Raw genomic sequence first — 19602 nt, forward strand, 5'->3', positions numbered from 1 at the left:
TATCTCTCTCTCTCTCTCTCTCTCTCTCTTCTCTCTCTTCCTCTCTCTCTCTCCAGGGTCTGGTTATGGCTGGCATGGCTTGATATGACAAGGCCAGCTGATAAACTGAGTCTCTCTCAGTCTGGAGTACTCATGACTACAGGTAATGGACATTGTGGGAAAGACAATGTTTGACATTTACATCCACTATACAACAGGAACAAATTCCTGAAGCTGAAAAACATCTTCAGAACATTACCTGTCTTGTACACCCTGTATTTTGCAGGTGTTATTGGTCCCCGATATTCCTTGTCATTATTCCGAAGAAATGGGGGTCTCTTTTTTTGTCAACGGTTTTTCTTGGATTGGCAGGAGCCAACCAACTGTTCGAATCTGGATGTGAGTGGGACAGACCCATTAGTTCACACAGAGCTATGCAAACTGACATGCATGGCAGTGGGCCCCCCTATTCAATCAAACCCTATAAGGAGAAACAATTATGGATGGGGTGTATGTCAATCAATGCCATGTCCGACAATAACATTGTTAATAATTATACAGTACTGCTTTGAAGGGCAAGTGTGTTTGGTCAAAAACAGAATCATTTATGACAGTACATTGTCCTGGACATGGTGTCGATACCAGTTGGAACTTTTTCAGACACATTTTTTTGTTGGCAAAAATGGTCTGAGAGTTGTAGTTGCAACATTTGTTTACACTTTAAAAACAGAGGGCTAAATTGATCTGTCAGGTCCTTGCCTGAATGTAAAGGATAGCATGCCTGCCAACTTGTCTTTTGCTATCTGAGACCTATGATTTAGTCTGTTTGAACCTTTGTTTTGGTGTGTTAAGGTCGGAGGTTAACCTGTCCCTCTGTGTTTCTAGGGTACCAACAGGAAGTAAAGAAGCAACAGGACGAGAAGGCCCAGATCCCCATCATATAACCCACGCCCACACAACACACACACACACACACAATAACACAACACTAACACACACACAACACCCACACACACACACACACACCACACACACACACACAACACCACACACACACACAACACACACACACACACACACCACACACACAACATATTTAATTTCTTCATGGCTTAATCCATTTTTATGCAAAGTCTGTAAAGTCAACTTCAACAGTCACTAACATTGGTTTGATATACAGTACATATCACAGGTCTTATATACAGTACATATCACAGGTCTTATATACAGTACATATCACAGGTCTTATATACAGTACATATCACAGGTCTTATATACAGTACATATCACAGGTCTTATATACAGTACATATCACAGGTCTTATATACTGTACATATCACAGGTCTTACATACAGTACATATCACAGGTCTTATATACAGTACATATCACAGGTCTTATATACAGTACATATCACAGGTCTTATATACAGTACATATCACAGGTGGCCGGTTGCAACTTAATTTGGGAGGGCTGGCTCATAGTGATGGCTGGAACGGAATACATGGACTTTCCATGGTTACCATGTGTTTGATAACATTCTATTCACTCCATTCCAGCCATTAATATTAGCATTCCTCCCCTCAGCAGCCTCCTGTGATATGTATATAACCAGGCACTATATTCTAATAGGCCTAATGAATATGTAGGAATTTACATTCCTTCCTTTTTGTGTTAGAATTATTTTGAGACCAAGGAAATATCAGGTTTTGGCTCGAACTCTCAATATTTGTAATAGATTTTGTGCCTTTAAATATTTACTTAGTATTATGTGCATTTAATACAGTTGTTTGGAGGATTACATAATTGTTGTAATTTAAATAAAATAATGTATTTATGAAAGCTGTATCTGTAAAATCGTTTGTTTTCCGTAGTTAAAATGTTACAACCTTGTAGGCCTACAGCCAGATGAAGTGAAGTATTTAGCTGTTTTGATAAGGACTAACTTTTCATTGCTTTGGTTGTTCTTCATTTATATTTATTCACATGTTTGTCATATTTTACAATACATTGTAAACATTACATTATAAACCTTTTGAACATAGATAGCTATAGAACCCTGATATGTTCTATGATTTGGTTGTTTTTGTGCAATTTCTGTGTGGCCCTGGCCTCACCATCTCGTCGGCAGCGTATAGGGCGCCACCATGTGGCAATTTGGCAAACTTACAGTGCAGGACAGGAGAAGAGGTCTTACCTTCAGTTTATTTACAATACATAGCTACAAAGTAAAGCAAGGATGCAGTATGAAGCCAGCGCTCTCTTACAATACCACTTATCTAATGTAACTAGCTTCTCAAAAAAAGACCTAACCAAATATCCCAATATCGCAAAGAGGTTTCTATACCATTGTCACAGCCAGTAATATGCACAGTCACGGTGGCCGAGAGGTTAAGGCGTTGGACTCGAAATCCAATGGGGTTTCCCCGCACAGGTTCGAATCCTGTTCGTGACGATTGTTCGCTTTTAGTATTTGCAGTTGTATTAAAGAAAACATACGACAAATATATCGACAAAAAGCAGTTTCTGCTTATATAGGCTTAGTTGGATTTCGAAAAAAGCTATATGGAGAATTGCTGCTTTATTATGGGGGAATGAGCTCTGAACGTAACACGCCCCCTTGATAACCATGTGTTGTTTCTCGTCTCCCTAATTTTGACCAGCTGTAAATTATTTGAACCTGATTTTGAACGATTTCCACCATCACTACTTGTCTCTCTTTCTCGCTTTCAGTGACTTTAATCAAATATGTCGCCATTGTGCCAAACGATGCTCCAATTCTTGATAAAAGACATAAGGTTGGGATTGAAGAATTTAAATTTAATCTTTATGGTGTTGGAACTGGTGTGAGTGGTGAATGACAGTAAATGTTTGTTTTATTTTAAAAAATTCAGTGTTTCATTTGGTGATGAATGAATGAATGCAAACTTGTTCATTCTCTCCTTCCCTCCACCTGAAGGAAGGGTAACTAAAACAAGGATGGGCATGAGGTTCGCTCCTGCAAGGTGGGGATCATTCCCTCTTATTCCCCCCCCACCCCCACAACACCCCCCCCCCCCACCCCCCCCACCCCCCCCCCCCATGCACCCTCTTCATTCTCAGCTTTTTATGCTCTCCCATACTTCTCAGCTCATCTTTTTCTGCTCTCCCCCATCTTCATTGTCTCATCCTGCCATTTTCTGCTCTCCCCCCATCTTCATTCAGTCTCATCCTGCTTTCTGCTCTCCCCCCATCTTCATTCAGTCTCATCCTGCCCTTTTCTGCTCTCCCCCCATCTTCATTCAGTCTCATCTGCCTTTTTTCTGCTCTCCCCCATCTTCATTCAGTCTCATCCTGCCCTTTTCTGCTCTCCCCCATCTTCATTCAGTCTCATCCTGCCTTTTCTGCTCTCCCCCATCTTCATTCAGTCTCATCCTGCCCTTTTCTGCTCTCCTCCCCCCATCTTCATTCAGTCTCATCCTGCCCTTTTCTGCTCTCCCCCCCATCTTCATTCAGTCTATCCTGCCCTTTTCTGCTCTCCCCCCATCTTCATTCAGTCTCATCCTGCCCTTTTCTGCTCTCCCCCCATCTTCATTCAGTCTCATCCTGCCCTTTTCTGCTCTCCCACCCATCTTCATTCAGTCTCATCCTGCCCTTTTCTGCTCTCCCCCCATCTTCATTCAGTCTCATCCTGCCCTTTTCTGCTCTCCCCCCCATCTTCATTCAGTCTCTCCTGCCCTTTTCTGCTCTCCCCATCTTCATTCAGTCTCATCCTGCCCTTGTTCTGCTCTCCCCCCATCTTCATTCAGTCTCATCCTGCCCTTTTCTGCTCTCCCCCCCATCTTCATTCAGTCTCAATCCTGCCCTTTTCTGCTTCTCCCCCCATCTTCATTCAGTCTCATCCTGCCCTTTTCTGCTCTCCCCCCCCATCTTCATTCAGTCTCATCCTGCCCTTTTCTGCTCTCCCCCCCATCTTCATTCAGTCTCATCCTGCCCTTTTCTGCTCTCCCCCCATCTTCATTCAGTCTCATCCTGCCCTTTTCTGCCCTCCCCCCATCTTCATTCAGTCTCATCCTGCCCTTTTCTGCTCTCCCCCCATCTTCATTCAGTCTCATCCTGCCCTTTTCTGCGCTCTCCTTCATGCAAACCTTCTACCTGTCTCCCGTAAAGTGGGATAATTGCTCTCTTCCACCTCCATCTCCTGTCAGGTGGCTGATAAAAGTGGGTGCATCACCCTGTCTGTGTGGGACGAGGTGGGTGGACTCATCCAGCCAGGAGACATCCTCCGCCTCTCACGAGGGTATCTATCTATCTATCTATCTAATCTATCTATCTAATCTATCTATCTAATCTATCTATCTAATCTATCTATCTAATCTATCTAATCTATCTATCTATCTATCTATCTATCTATCTATCTATCTATCTATCTATCTATCTATCTATCTATCTATCTATCTATCTATCTATCTATCTATCTATCTATCTATCTATCTATCTATCTATCTATCTATCTATCTATCTATCTATCTATCTATCTATCTATCTATCTATCTATCATCTATCTATCTAGTTCTGTCTCTCTCTCTCTGACAATTATGTCATTATGTCAATATACATTGTTGTAATGATGTGCAAATAGTTAAAGTACAAAAGGGAAATAAATAAACATAAATATGGGTTGTATTTACAATGGTGTTTGTTCTTCACTGCTTGACCTTTTCTTGTGGCAACAGGAATCTTGCTGTTGTAATTGCACACTGTGGTATTTCACCCAATAGATATGGGACTTTATCAAAGTTGGATTTGTTTTCGAGTTCTTTGTGGGTCTGTGTGATCTGAGGGAAATATGTGTCTCTAATATGGTCATACGTTTGAAAAGGAGGTTTGGAAGTGCAGCTCAGTGTCTCTCTCTCTGTCGTCTGTCTGTTTCTCTCTCTCGTCAGCTATGCATCCCTGTGGAAGGGCTGTCTGACACTCTACACAGGCAGAGGAGGAGACCTGCAGAAGATCGGAGAGTAAGACACACAAACTGTTGACTTGGATGTTAATGTGTTGTAGATTTAGTTAAGGTACTGATCTGTGTTGTATTGCAGTTTTTGCATGGTCTTCTCTGAGGTGCCAAACTTTAGTGAACCAAACCCAGAGGTACTGGCCCAGGCCAACAGGCCGGTGAGTACACACACCAGAATGATCTATACATTTTATTTGTCATGTTATTTTCTACATCTCCCCTCCTCCCCATCACCTCTTCCTTTCTCTCTGTTCATCTCATCCTCATCTCCTTCTCTCTCTGTTCATCTCATCCTCATCTCCTTCTCTCTCTGTTCATCTCATCCTCCTCTCCTTCTCTCTCTGTTCATCTCATCCTCCTCTCCTTCTCTCTCTGTTCATCTCATCCTCCTCTCCTTCTCTCTCTGTTCATCTCATCCTCCTCTCTGTTCATCTCATCCTCCTCTCCTTCTCTCTCTGTTCATCTCCTCTCCTTCTCTCTCTGTTCATCTCCTCTCCTTCTCTCTCTGTTCATCTCCTCTCCTTCTCTCTCTGTTCATCTCATCTCCTTCTCTCTCTGTTCATCTCATCTCCTTCTCTCTCTGTTCATCTCATCTCCTTCGCTCTCTCCAGTCTAAAGTTGAGTCCCAGAACAGTTCTTCTGTCAGTCAAAGCTCCACCCCCTCAGTCCCCACCCTCACATACTCTTCCAATGGATGCTCTCCGCTCTCCCGGAATCCAACCTATGGGAGCACAGGACAGCAGACTGGGCGAGGCTCCGGAGGTCCTGGCACCGACCCCAAGCCCACAGAATCAGTGGGCAACAGCAGGGACCCACGGCAAGGGCTAAAGAGGAAATGACGCTGGTTTCAAATCAACACGTATCTTGGGCCTAGCTGTATTTTTATTTAGCAAGTTAAATCATTGTTGTTAACATGGCCATCATTTTCTAAGGAATGTTACACATTTGGTTCAAATAAATAAATCATAACTAAAAGATTTTGGGGGTTTGAGGTAAAGTTACTCAACTCACTCCAACTGATCCAACATGTCCGTACTGGCAGATAGCCTGCCCCCCTTTCAACACGTTCATACCGGCAGATAGCCTGCCCCCCTTTCAACACGTCCATACCGGCAGATAGCCTGCCCCCCTTTCAACAAGTCCATACCGGCAGAGAGCCTGCCCCCCTTTCAACACGTCCGTACCGGGCAGATAGCCTGCCCCCCTTTCAACACGTCCATAGCCTGCCCCCCTTTCAACACGTCCGTACCGGCAGATAGCCTGCCCCCCTTTCAACACGTCCATAGCCTGCCCCCCTTTTCAACACGTCCGTAACCGGCAGATAGCCTGCCCCCCTTTTAACACTTCCATACCGGCAGATAGCCTGCCCCCCTTTCAACACGTCCGTACCGGCAGATAGCCTGCCCCCCTTTCAACACGTCCATAGCCTGCCCCCCTTTCAACACGTCCATAGCCTGCCCCCCTTTCAACACGTCCATAGCCTGCCCCCCTTTCAACACGTCCATAGCCTGCCTCCCTTTCAACACGTCCATAGCCTGACCCTCTTTCAACACTTCCATACCGGCAGATAGCCTGCCCCCCTTTCAACAAGTCCATACCGGCAGAGAGCCTGCCCCCCTTTCAACACGTCCGTACCGGGCAGATAGCCTGCCCCCCTTTCAACACGTCCATAGCCTGCCCCCCTTTCAACACGTCCGTACCGGCAGATAGCCTGCCCCCCTTTCAACACGTCCATAGCCTGCCCCCCTTTCAACACGTCCGTACCGGCAGATAGCCTGCCCCCCTTTTAACACTTCCATACCGGCAGATAGCCTGCCCCCCTTTCAACACGTCCGTACCGGCAGATAGCCTGCCCCCCTTTCAACACGTCCATAGCCTGCCCCCCTTTCAACACGTCCATAGCCTGCCCCCCTTTCAACACGTCCATAGCCTGCCCCCCTTTCAACACGTCCATAGCCTGCCCCCCTTTCAACACGTCCATAGCCTGCCTCCCTTTCAACACGTCCATAGCCTGACCCCCTTTCAACACTTCCATACCGGCAGATAGCCTGCCCCCCGGCTATCTGCCGGTATGGAAGTGTTAAAAGGGGGGCAGGCTATCTGCCGGTATGGAAGTGTTGAAAGGGGGGGGGGGGGGGGGGGGGGAGTGACTCTATGGACTTCCATAGCCTGCCCCCCTTTCAACACTTCCATACCGGCAGATAGCCTGCCCCCCTTTCAACACGTCCATAGCCTGCCCCCCTTTCAACACGTCCGTACCGGCAGATAGCCTGACCCCCTTTCAACACTTCCATACCGGCAGATAGCCTGCCCCCCTTTCAACACGTCCGTACCGGCAGATAGCCTGCCCCCCTTTCAACACGTCCATAGCCTGCCCCCCTTTCAACACGTCCATAGCCTGCCCCCCTTTCAACACGTCCATAGCCTGCCCCCCTTTCAACACGTCCATAGCCTGACCCCCTTTCAACACTTCCATACCGGCAGATAGCCTGCCCCCCTTTCAACACGTCCGTACCGGCAGATAGCCTGCCCCCCTTTCAACACGTCCATAGCCTGCCCCCCTTTCAACACGTCCGTACCGGCAGATAGCCTGCCCCCCTTTCAACACGTCCATAGCCTGACCCCCTTTCAACACGTCCGTACCGGCAGATAGCCTGCCCCCCTTTCAACACGTCCGTACCGGCAGATAGCCTGCCCCCCTTTCAACAAGTCCATACCGGCAGAGAGCCTGCCCCCCTTTCAACACGTCCGTACCGGGCAGATAGCCTGCCCCCCTTTCAACACGTCCATAGCCTGCCCCCCTTTCAACACGTCCGTACCGGCAGATAGCCTGCCCCCCTTTCAACACGTCCATAGCCTGCCCCCCTTTCAACACGTCCGTACCGGCAGATAGCCTGCCCCCCTTTTAACACTTCCATACCGGCAGATAGCCTGCCCCCCTTTCAACACGTCCGTACCGGCAGATAGCCTGCCCCCCTTTCAACACGTCCATAGCCTGCCCCCCTTTCAACACGTCCATAGCCTGCCCCCCTTTCAACACGTCCATAGCCTGCCCCCTTTCAACACGTCCATAGCCTGACCCCCTTTCAACACTTCCATACCGGCAGATAGCCTGCCCCCCTTTCAACACGTCCGTACCGGCAGATAGCCTGCCCCCCTTTCAACACGTCCATAGCCTGACCCCCTTTCAACACGTCCGTACCGGCAGATAGCCTGCCCCCCTTTCAACACGTCCATAGCCTGACCCCCTTTCAACACGTCCGTACCGGCAGATAGCCTGCCCCCCTTTCAACACGTCCGTACCGGCAGATAGCCTGCCCCCCCTTTCAACACGTCCATACCGGCAGATAGCCTGCCCCCCTTTCAACACGTCCATACCGGCAGATAGCCTGCCCCCCTTTCAACACTTCCATACCGGCAGATAGCCTGCCCCCCTTTCAACACTTCCATACCTGACCCCCTTTCAACACGTCCGTACCGGCAGATAGCCTGACCCCCTTTCAACACGTCCGTACCGGCAGATAGCCTGACCCCCTTTCAACACGTCCGTACCGGCAGATAGCCTGACCCCCTTTCAACACGTCCGTACCGGCAGATAGCCTGACCCCCTTTCATTTGCAGTAGGTAGAAGTTGCTTCTTGGAAAGAGGCAAAGAGTGAGACCAGGTTAGAGGACTTTCTCCTGAATATTTCTGGAACACTGCAGATTCTAGTGAGAAATGTCCTTACATATGAATCACACAGAGGAACAACACCCTACCAAGCACATCCAAGAGCGATAGACCTACTCATTCAAGGGTTTTGCTTTATTTGTACCGTTTTCTACATTGTAGGGCTAGCTAATGGAAGTCCATAGTCACTCCTCCCAACAAAATAATGTGAGAGACTAGCTCCCTATGAGTCCAGTAGGCTATAAAAGTCTGAGATAAAATAAAAAGTATGCCTATGCTAGTTCAGCATTTGAGTAAAAGTTCACAGAAGATTCACAAGTTAACTAGCCTACATATAAATTCAGATCAGTCCAAAGTCCACAGGGTATATGGGGGGGGGGGGGGGGGAAGCAATGACCGCCTGACGAAGGCTCCTGCAGTCAGACAACTTAACTGTGGTGCAGGATGTTGTGTGCTGGATTTCCTTTCTATTCAGAGTCAAGTTGTCCCAGCTAGTCTGCTATTGACTTCCTGTTTATAAGCCTTGTCCCCTGCCCAAGACCAGTGGTATGTTCTTCCTAATTCTACCAAGTCTAAAAATGAAACTGAAAGTCTGTCAATGTGGGTGGAGACAGTATTTCTGTAGTAGCCAGAAGGTTTTTCATTCGGTTAGTTTGCCAAGACAATGGACAAATACAGACCGAGTGCCTGAGAGAAGTTTGAGGTGTTAGCTGCTAACGATTGCTCCACGATCAGCTACAGACACATATCCTTACTGGTTTAAGAGGCTTTCACTTTTAACAACTGTTCTCAGACCAGTCATGCTTGACGAGGGTGTACGCTATGAGGCCCTATCAGTGGCAATGGGAGCCACGGTGAGGCCCTTGTCTGAATTTCAGAGGAACAACCCTGGCAAGACACCTGAAAACCTTTTGACTGTGGAAGGCTTTCTCATTGGTTCTGTCCTGGGCGTCACCTCTCTCCTGCAGTGGCTCAGCCCTGTCTCATGGTTGACATGGGGGTTATCAGTGCTTTTCTCCAGCCAGGACAAAATAAAGGTAATCAACACCGAACTCTTTGTGGATGAGGCAACATTCTTCGATAGGAAGTTTGATTATGACTTCACCAACGTTTCCGACTCTGAGAGTTTTGAGAGAGGCGATGAGAGTTACACGAGACCGTGTGGATGGAAACGGATCGCGTTGAAGGTTCTGGACAAATACGGAGATAACACATGGCTCGGTCCAAACGGGATTCGGACATACTCATACCCCGGGGAGTGGCCAGTGTCATACCACGGTACCAGCGAGGACGGGGCTAAAGGCATCATCCAGTCCCACTATAAAGTAGGAGACAGGCAGCTCTACGGGCGAGGCATCTACTCCACTCCTGACCTCAGCCAAGCCAGCGGCTACGCTAGAGACTTTGTGTCGAAGACAAACGGGAAAACCTACAGGATAGTCCTTCAGAACCGTATCAACCCAGCCCAACGGAAGATCTGTAAGAGAGTTGACTACTGGCTTGTTCCAGTTAAAGATGGCACATCTGAGGAAGAAGAGAGGAGGATTGTGGAGAGCTCCATCCGCCCCTATGGGATTCTGCTGAAGGAGATGTGAAGGGGCATGTGATAAGAGAAGGTAAACCAAAGTCATAGGGAAGGTGTCAATTACATACTCCACGCGTCCTCTCTCCTCGTACCTTTCTCAAAACCCATTACATGAGAACCAGAGTTCCTTCCCCTCAGACCTTCTCTTCCAATCTGTTTTGAGAAGGAGACAATGAGTATGCAATTGAGATCTTCCCATATAGAGACTTTAGAGCAGGAGGCCATATTGCTTATTTTCCAGAAATAATTGCCTTTTGAAGGAGTTAGATTATATTTCATTAATTAGATTTGAACTGCTAGATATTCCGTCGTCTTTCTTCATTTGATAGTTTTCTGTCTGTATCAGTGAAGTGCCTTACTGTGTGCCATTTGTGAATTACATCTCTGTTTATGTAACATGTGTTCACTATATTTTCTACACTGTATCCATTTTTCTACAGTTAATGGTGGCATTAATTATGCACCTTGTTAGGTGAGTTGAACTGGATCTTTTGTTCAGTGATCTGCCATTTCTGCTTTTTCCTTTTTTATATGATTAAATGTATTCTTTTGTTTCACCATACACTTTTATCGACCTTTTTGTGAGCTTCTGTTTTAAACTAGTGCCAACAGATCTGTCCCTGCAACATGTTGTACTGCACTTCTGCTGTTTGAACACATGAGGGCGTCACACCTGCTGTAACATGACTATTTCTCAGGGTAGTCATTCTCAGCTGTGAGGAAGTGGTTTATTTTATAAAGTCACACCTGCTAAAAACATGACTATTTCAAGGTGTTGTTAGTGTTAATGATGTTTGAAATAAAGATGCCTCAAACAGAAAGTTCAATAGACATTTATGTATTTGCATATAGAAAATAAATGATATTGTCCATCTGATGAAACTTTTCCTGTGGCATCACTTTAGAATGCAAAAACCTCTCATTGTATCCATCATACTCATTATCAACACAGTAAACCTGACACCCTGTGCTGTAGGTAGACAGGGAAACATGGGAACTCATTCATATGATCTAGTAGTGCACGTGTCAAACTCATTCATATGATCTAGTAGTGCACGTGTCAAACTCATTCATATGATCTAGTAGTGCACGTGTCAAACTCATTCCTATGATCTAGTAGTGCACGTGTCAAACTCATTCATATGATCTAGTAGTGCACGTGTCAAACTCATTCACATGATCTAGTAGTGCACGTGTCAAACTCATTCCTATGATCTAGTAGTGCACGTGTCAAACTCATTCCTATGATCTAGTAGTGCACGTGTCAAACTCATTCACATGATCTAGTAGTGCACGTGTCAAACTCATTCCACGGAGGGCCGAGTGTCTGTGGGTTTTTGCCCCTCCCAAATTAGTAAGGAACTCCTCACCTGGTTGTCTAGGCCTAAATGAAAGGAAAAACCAAAAAACCCACAGACACTAGGCCCTCCATGGAATGAGTTTGACACCCCTGATCTAGTGTATCAGAGTACCATGTTGATTACACCTAACCAAACCTCTCAGATCTCCACAACTGCATAGGGAGAAGCAGCTAGAAGCCATTTGGGATTCTGTGCATGTTTATCTGTCGGTCTCATTCCATCCCCTGTGAGTCATCTGTGGCTCTCTGTCTTCAGCAGTTTCTTATTGAGCCCGATAACCACAGAGGCAAAGTGGTTCAGACCCACAAAGTCTCCACAGATGATGTTGACAGCGGTCTGGTTCGGTCCAGGAGTCTGCTTCTCCACCCAGTCCAGCAGCAGGGAGAAACTCTTCATCGTTAACTTCCTCATCGTCAGACAGGGGTTGCAGACCACCACAGCAGTGTCCTCTGTCAGGTTCAGCCCAGAGGTGAAGAAATGAGCTGTCAATCAAAGAGCTCAGCTGTCAATCAAAGGATACGCAAGCCCACGCGCACACACACACACACACACACTAACCTGCTCTTCCTTGGGCCTTCTGCTCCTCCAGGTAAGAAATTACCTCTTTGGGGTCTGCCGAGTCAGCGTACCTGTAAAGGGTCAAAGGTTACAGGTTTAACACACGGAGTCCCACACACAGAGTCCCACACACAGAGCGTACCAGTAAGGGATCTTAGGCCATAGTTCCTTGTGTTGGTGAAGAATCGTCTCATCGTCGTACGAAATGATGACCTGCTGCCCCAGAGCCCAGCACTGGCTCAGATAGGGAGTCTCCTACACACACACACACAAGAGTTCATTCACCTTTCATGCCAATAAAACACAGAAAACAATGGACACTTCACTTCCTGAAACCTTAACTGACCCCAACTAACACCACTTCCTGAAAACATGAACTCACCCCAACTAACACCACTTCCTGAAAACTGAACTGACCCCAACCCTGACTGAGACAGGCAGTAGTGGGGTCTTGTCTATCCTGTACCTGTGGGGGGCAGAGTTTGTCTTTAAACAGCTTAGTGATGTAGCAGACCAGGGCCTGGTGCTCAGAGTCCGTCAGCAGGTAGAAGTGGGAACAGGACAGGATCACTACCTCCTTCTGGTGCTGCTCCAACCACACAGCCATGGTTGACAGGGCCTCCTACACACACACACACACACACACACACACACACACACACACACACACACACACACACACACACACACACACACACACGATTGTGAATAATATTTCTAGTGCATATGCTCTCACATTGAGTACAGAAGATTCACACAGCAGAATGGCATGTGTGTTTACTATACCATACCTTTACAGTCTGTAGCGTATAAATCGCGTGTGCGAAGTACAGCGTGTCATCTGTGTTGTGTGTTTTTAGCAAGTCTTGTGTATTTTTAATGTTTTTATGGGCGATCCGTAGATCGAAGAACCGGATTCCAGCATCCAACTGATCAGGAATACACCACGCCTATGGGAGAAAAGGACAGGGACAATCTCTAACTTAGATTGTATATAATATTGATAATACACACACACAGTTCTCTGTCTGCAGTGTGTTGTGTGTTTGGTGTGTGTTTTTTGGGTTTTATTATCCTTGTGGGGACCAGAAGTGCTCACAAGGATAGTAAAACAAGGGAAAAAAACAAGGGACATTTCGCCAGTCCCCACAAGGAAAAAAGGATCTTTTCAGGTTAGGAGTTGGGTTTAGGGTTACAGTTACGGTTAGGGTTGGGGAAAATAGGATTTTGAATGGGAATCAATAGTTTAGTCCCCACAAGGATAGGAAAACCAACATGTGTGTGAAGCCTGCCTGTGTGGTGGCCCAGCGGTACACACAGGGGCGTACAATGCAGGGTGCCAGTCGATCCAGAAACTGCAGCATGAACGACTCAGAACCCAAGACAGGAGAGTGTGTATCCAGGCAGTAACTCATGCTGTCATGACTCCCTGAAAGCAGAGACAAAAAGAAAGACACAAAAGCGCAGTCATATGACATCAAGGAAAGGGACTGAATAGGTTTGAAAAAACAGGCTGACTTCCTCTAATGAAACTCGTGACAAATGTTCTCTCTAGGCTAGTCCCATATAAACATAGTGTAATGAAACAGGCAGGGAACAGGTCTCGAACCCTCAACCTTCTAGCCCGAAGTCCAGTGCGCAATCGACTGTGCCCCAAAAGCATATTCAAGTGGCAGTCAATATCCGTGCTTATAAACCCAGGGTCGTTACAATAGCTTGTACTCTATTCTATATCAAACTCTTTTTGTAATCGAAATAAAAAGGATAACAGTAGGCTATCACTCGACATTATTAAGTTCATTCTCACCGGGTATCGCCAGGTCCCAAAGCGGTGTAGCCCACAGTTCCTCTGGCAGTTGAGACATCCAGTCTGCGTTAGTGGACGATGCGTCTCCGCGCTCCATTTCCACCACCTATTGATATCTACTATTGATGATAGCTTGTAAACAGCGAGTGGAATGTAGCAGGACCACAGTTACAATGCTGTAGATATGTTGGATTTCACCCGGGTCTGTGACTAGAAAGAGATGAAAATGCCCTTTCCCATTTGGTCCTATTCTTGCTTCCGCATTCTCTTCAGCAGGAAGGGGACATTCCAGTTACCCCAAGAAAAAAAACGTGACGTCGGGTAGCAATGGCATAACAGTGAGAATTGTGTCAAAATAAGAGTCCTCATACAAACTACCTATCAATTGTAGCTTTTTTATTGGACAGAAGATATACAATAACCTACGAATACATGAAGTACAGTAACTATAACTGAGGCATGTTGAGTTTTGCTTAAAATCATAAAGTCACATTATTTTATTAGAGAGATTAGTGGTCAGTGGGCGCAGTTCAGTTGTGCAGCCGAGTTACTGGTTGATCATCATGGAATGATTGACAAGGGGCGGTTTTCAGTGTTTCCGTTGTGTCACTCATCCAGTGAATGAATTGGCAGGAATGCCCTTTGCACCCAGGCCTGTGATCTGCAAGGAGAATAAAACACAGGCTGAATAAAACCCACCCCAGTGGTGGTCGGTGCCATTTCAGATTAGGGAGGAATATATTTTATATTTATGAGCATGGCCTTATTTCTAATACAGCATATTGGATGACTGTCATTCATATTCCATTTGCCCAGCTCATTGCAACCAATAGGTTTAGGCTACTAAACTACTAGCCAGATGTTTGAGTAGTCTAAATTAGGTAAGTGAAAGTGAAAAATTACAATGAAATATGCCTACAACAGCTCTCTCTCTCTCTCCCTCTTTCTCTCTGATGCTTCTCAATTTTTTAAGTAATTAATTTGTTAAAAACTGTTCAACTATAGTCTTTCTCTCTCTTTGAGTCAACTACTCCCCTACTCCCATGCAGTGCTAGCTAGCTGTAGCTTATGCTTTCAGTACTAGATTCATTCTCTGATCCTTTGACTGGGTGGACAACATGTCAGTTCTTGCTGCAAGAACTCTGATATGTTGGAGGTCCTCTGGAAGTCGTCATGATTATGAAAGGGGGTGTGAACCATGAGCCTCCTAGGTTTTGTATTGAAGTCAATGTACTCAGAGGGGGATGGAAAATAGCTGTCCTCTGGCTACACCATGGTGCTACCACAGAGCTGTTCAGGCTACTGTAGACCATTACAAAACAGTGTTTTAATCAGTTATTTGGTCACATGTGAATACATTCAGTATAGTTTCATCTAAAAAGGATCACTTTTTTAATGTTTCACTTTTTTTATTTTCTGAAATTTACTGCGTAGGATGGTCCTCCCCTTCCTCCTCCGAGGAGCCTCCACTGACACACACGTACCCTAAAGACACATCCTGCCTGCGGTTGCTTGGCCATGTCTGCCTCATCCATTCCCTTACAGGCTGAGGTCACGTACAGGTCTGAATAGTCTCTACCCCCGAAACAACATGATGTTGTCTTATCCACCGGTAGCTTCACTGTCTGCAAACGCACCCCTGAGAAGAGGGGGAGGGAAGATGGAGAGGGAGAAATGAGAGAGGGAGGCAGCAGAGAGAGAGAAGAGGGGGAGGGAAGATGGAGAGGGAGAAATGAGAGAGGGAGGCAGCAGAGGGAGAGATTGGTGGTTTTTACCTTCATATTACAATATACTGTAACTGTTACGCACTGACACATATAGGCAGGTACACACACACCTGTCTGTGGGTCAATCTGTATCACTCTGCCTCCACTGTAACAGGCGACCCAGAGTCTACCGTCTGCGTCAATACACATGCCATCAGGAATCCCCTCCCCCTCGTCCATCTTATACACCATCCGCCGGTTACCTACACACACACACACACGGCTGTCGATGTAGTACAAGGTTTATGTGTGTGTGTGTGTGTGTGTGTGTGTGTCCCTCACTGATACTCCCGGTGTTGATGTCATAGTTGAAAGCTTCCACAGTGTAGGTGAGGCTGTCTATGTAGTAGAAGGTTTTGTGGTCCAGAGACCAGTCCAGACCGTTTGAGATGTCCACCTGGTCAAATAATAAAAATAGCAACATAAAGGATAGCTTCAGTCTCTTTTCATCTAATACCTTATAGGATTAGTCTTTGGTACTGTTTATCTCACACTAACACAACTGTTTATGCTAGAAACGATCATTGAGAACATTCCACTTCCACCCTTGTGTCACCTGATTGAAATGTTTGACTACAATGTGGTCCTTGTTCAGGGAGAACAGAGAACCCTGCTTCAGCTCTAGAACTGTAGGACGTTCCTCTATCGCCATGGTACCTGACAGAACACAGTTAACAGAACATTACATGGAACACAAAACAGATGCGGTAGAAGAGAGGTTGATGGATTAATGGATTGTCAAATTAATTGATCTATCAATCTCTACCTGCAAAGAGGCGTCCAGCAGGGTCCACCTTGCCGTCATTAAAGCGGTTGTTGGGTTTGTCTTCATCGATGACAGCGATGGTGGAGATGGACTTGGACTCCCAGTCCAGCGCTCCAAAACTCCGTCCCTCTCCGATCACATAGCCTCCAGACCGCCGGGGGACCGCACAGCCCACAAACTTCTCTGGGGGGAGGAGTGGGGATTGGTGAGGAGGGGAGCAGGGAGAGGGACGGGAGGAGTTGGAAACAGGGAGGAGTGTGGATTGGAGGAAGAGAAGAGAGGGAAAAGGTGAAGAGGGGAGCAGGGAGAGGGACGGGGGGAGTTGGAAACAGGGAGGAGTGGGGATTGGAGGAAGAGAAGAGAGGGAAAAGGTGAGGAGAGGGAGCAGGGAGAGGGACGGGGGGAGTTGGAAACAGGAGGAGTGGGGATTGGAGGAAGAGAAGAGAGGGAAAAGGTGAGGAGAGGGAGCAGGGAGAGGGACGGGGGGAGTTGGAAACAGGGAGGACTGGGGATTGGAGGAAGAGAAGAGAGGGAAAAGGTGAGGAGAGGGAGCAGGGAGAGGGACGGGGGGAGTTGGAAACAGGGAGGAGTGGGGATTGGAGGAAGAGAAGAGAGGGAAAAGGTGAGGAGGGGAGCAGGGAGAGGGACGGGGGGAATTGGAAACAGGGAGGAGTGTGGATTGGAGGAAGAGAAGAGAGGGAAAAGGTGAGGAGGGGAGCAGGGAGAGGGACGGGGGGAGTTGGAAACAGGGAGGAGTGTGGATTGGAGGAAGAGAAGAGAGGGAAAAGGTGAGGAGGGGAGCAGGGAGAGGGACGGGGGGAGTTGGAAACAGGGAGGAGTGTGGATTGGAGGAAGAGAAGAGAGGGAAAAGGTGAGGAGGGGAGCAGGGAGAGGGACGGGGGGAGTTGGAAACAGGGAGGAGTGTGGATTGGAGGAAGAGAAGAGAGGGAAAAGGTGAGGAGGGGAGCAGGGAGAGGGACGGGAGGAGTTGGAAACAGGGAGGAGTGGGGATTGGAGGAAGAGAAGAGAGGGAAAAGGTGAGGAGGGGAGCAGGGAGAGGGACGGGAGGAGTTGGAAACAGGGAGGAGTGTGGGTTGGAGGAAGAGAAGAGAGGGAAAAGGTGAGGAGGGGAGCAGGGAGAGGGACGGGAGGAGTTGGAAACAGGGAGGAGTGTGGTTGGAGGAAGAGAAGAGAGGGGAAAAGGTGAGGAGGGGAGCAGGGAGAGGGACGGGAGGAGTTGGAAACAGGGAGGAGTGTGGTTGGAGGAAGAGAAGAGAGGGAAAAGGTGAGGAGGGGAGCAGGAGAGGGACGGGAGGAGTTGGAAACAGGGAGGAGTGTGGATTGGAGGAAGAGAAGAGAGGGAAAAGGTGAGGAGGGGAGCAGGGAGAGGGACGGGAGGAGTTGGAAACAGGGAGGAGTGTGGGTTGGAGGAAGAGAAGAGAGGGAAAAGGTGAGGAGGGGAGCAGGGAGAGGGACGGGGGAGTTGGAAACAGGGAGGAGTGTGGATTGGAGGAAGAGAAGAGAGGGAAAAGGTGAGGAGGGGAGCAGGGAGAGGGACGGGAGGAGTTGGAAACAGGGAGGAGTGTGGATTGGAGGAAGAGAAGAGAGGGAAAAGGTGAGGGGAGCAGGGAGAGGGACGGGAGGAGTTGGAAACAGGGAGGAGTGTGGGTTGGAGGAAGAGAAGAGAGGGAAAAGGTGAGGAGGGGAGCAGGGAGAGGGGCGGGAGGAGTTGGAAACAGGGAGGAGTGGGGGATTGGAGGAAGAGAAGAGAGGGAAAGGTGAGGAGGGAGCAGGGAGAGGGACGGGGGGAGTTGGAAACAGGGAGGAGTGGGGATTGGAGGAAGAGAAGAGAGGGAAAAGGTGAGGAGGGGAGCAGGAGAGGGACGGGAGGAGTTGGAAACAGGGAGGAGTGGGGATTGGAGGAAGAGAAGAGAGGGAAAGGTGAGGAGGGGAGCAGGGAGAGGGACGGGGGGAGTTGGAAACAGGGAGGAGTGTGGATTGGAGGAAGAGAAGAGAGGGAAAAGGTGAGGAGGGGAGCAGGGAGAGGGACGGGAGGGAGTTGGAAACAGGGAGGAGTGGGGATTGGAGGAAGAGAAGAGAGGGAAAAGGTGAGGAGGGGAGCAGGGAGAGGGACGGGAGGAGTTGGAAACAGGGAGGAGTGGGGATTGGAGGAAGAGAAGAGAGGGAAAAGGTGAGGAGGGGGAGCAGGGAGAGGGACGGGGGGAGTTGGAACAGGGAGGAGTGGGGATTGGAGGAAGAGAAGAGAGGGAAAAGGTGAGGAGGGGAGCAGGGAGAGGGACGGGAGGAGTTGGAAACAGGGAGGAGTGTGGATTGGAGGAAGAGAAGAGAGGGGAAAAGGTGAGGATGGGAGCAGGGAGAGGGACGGGAGGAGTTGGAAACAGGGAGGAGTGTGGATTGAGGAAGAGAAGAGAGGGAAAAGGTGAGGAGGGGAGAGCAGGGAGAGGGACGGAGGAGTTGGAAACCAGGGAGAGTGTGGATTGGAGGAAGAGAAGAGAGGGAAAAGGTGAGGCGGTGAGCAGGGAGAGGGACGGGAGGAGTTGGAAACAGGGAGGAGTGTGGGTTGGAGGAAGAGAAGAGAGGGGAAAAGGTGAGGAGGTGAGCAGGGAGAGGGACGGGAGGAGTTGGAAACCGGGAGGAGTGTGGGTTGGAGGAAGAGAAGAGAGGGAAAAGGTGAGGAGGGGAGAGGGAGAGGGACGGGGAGGAAGTTGGAAACAGGGAGGAGTGTGGATTGGAGGAAGAGAAGAGAGGGAAAAGGTGAGGAGGGAGCAGGGAGAAGGGACGGGAGGAGTTGGAAACAGGGAGGAGTGGGGATTGGAGGAAGAGAAAGAAGAGGGAAAAGGTGAGGAGGGGAGCAGGAGAGGGACGGGAGGAGTTGGAAACAGGGAGGAGTGTGGGTTGGAGGAAGAGAAGAGAGGGAAAAGGTGAGGAGGGGAGCAGGGAGAGGGACGGAGGAGGTGGAAACAGGGAGGAGTGTGGGTTGGGAGGAAGAGAAGAGAGGGAAAAGGTGAGGAGGGGAGCAGGGAGAGGGACGGGAGGAGTTGGAAACAGGGAGAGTGTGGATTGAGGAAGAGAAGAGAGGGAAAAGGTGAGGAGGGGAG

General features: G+C 48.1%; 2 protein-coding genes, 1 long non-coding RNA gene, 1 other non-coding gene and 1 pseudogene across 5 annotated transcripts in view; 3 read left to right on the top strand and 2 right to left on the bottom strand.

Moving 5' to 3' along the window:
* Positions 1-217, top strand: part of LOC116359813 (uncharacterized) — a 3649-nt gene extending 3432 nt beyond the window's left edge. The window contains exon 3 of the long non-coding RNA XR_004206771.1: positions 57-217. This is a non-coding gene — a long non-coding RNA (uncharacterized LOC116359813). The remainder of the gene's footprint in view (positions 1-56) is intronic.
* Positions 218-2350: 2133 nt separating this feature from the next.
* Positions 2351-2432, top strand: trnas-cga (transfer RNA serine (anticodon CGA)). The gene has a single exon. It is a non-coding gene; the product is annotated as a tRNA-Ser (tRNA).
* Positions 2433-2746: 314 nt separating this feature from the next.
* Positions 2747-5948, top strand: LOC116359767 (SOSS complex subunit B2-like; annotated as a pseudogene).
* Positions 5949-11508: 5560 nt separating this feature from the next.
* Positions 11509-14315, bottom strand: LOC109885416 (PI-PLC X domain-containing protein 1). 2 transcript variants are annotated; one of them, XM_031813431.1, is made up of 7 exons: positions 13952-14315; positions 13437-13573; positions 12936-13094; positions 12611-12766; positions 12287-12399; positions 12145-12215; positions 11509-12068 (listed from the first exon to the last, which is right to left on the bottom strand). In XM_031813431.1, the coding sequence occupies exons 1-7, from the start codon at positions 14046-14048 to the stop codon at positions 11818-11820; spliced, it is 984 nt and encodes a 327-aa protein (XP_031669291.1). In that variant the 5' UTR covers positions 14049-14315; the 3' UTR covers positions 11509-11817. The 2 variants fall into 2 exon arrangements, with proteins under 2 accessions (XP_031669291.1, XP_031669292.1); XM_031813432.1 differs by having other exon boundaries at positions 11509-12035; positions 13952-14256.
* Positions 14316-14332: 17 nt separating this feature from the next.
* LOC116359768 (regucalcin-like) overlaps positions 14333-19602 on the bottom strand; it is a 7248-nt gene continuing 1978 nt past the window's right edge. The window contains exons 2-7 of the mRNA XM_031813315.1: positions 16484-16666; positions 16274-16374; positions 16000-16114; positions 15789-15920; positions 15436-15590; positions 14333-14612 (exon numbers count right to left, since the gene is read on the bottom strand). Of these exons, the coding sequence (XP_031669175.1) occupies positions 14562-14612; positions 15436-15590; positions 15789-15920; positions 16000-16114; positions 16274-16374; positions 16484-16666 (737 nt within the window). The 3' untranslated portion in view covers positions 14333-14561. The remainder of the gene's footprint in view (positions 14613-15435; positions 15591-15788; positions 15921-15999; positions 16115-16273; positions 16375-16483; positions 16667-19602) is intronic.

The sequence above is a fragment of the Oncorhynchus kisutch genome, unplaced genomic scaffold (assembly GCF_002021735.2).
Source record: "Oncorhynchus kisutch isolate 150728-3 unplaced genomic scaffold, Okis_V2 Okis05a-Okis16b_hom, whole genome shotgun sequence".
NCBI classification, from domain to species: Eukaryota; Metazoa; Chordata; class Actinopteri; order Salmoniformes; family Salmonidae; genus Oncorhynchus; species Oncorhynchus kisutch.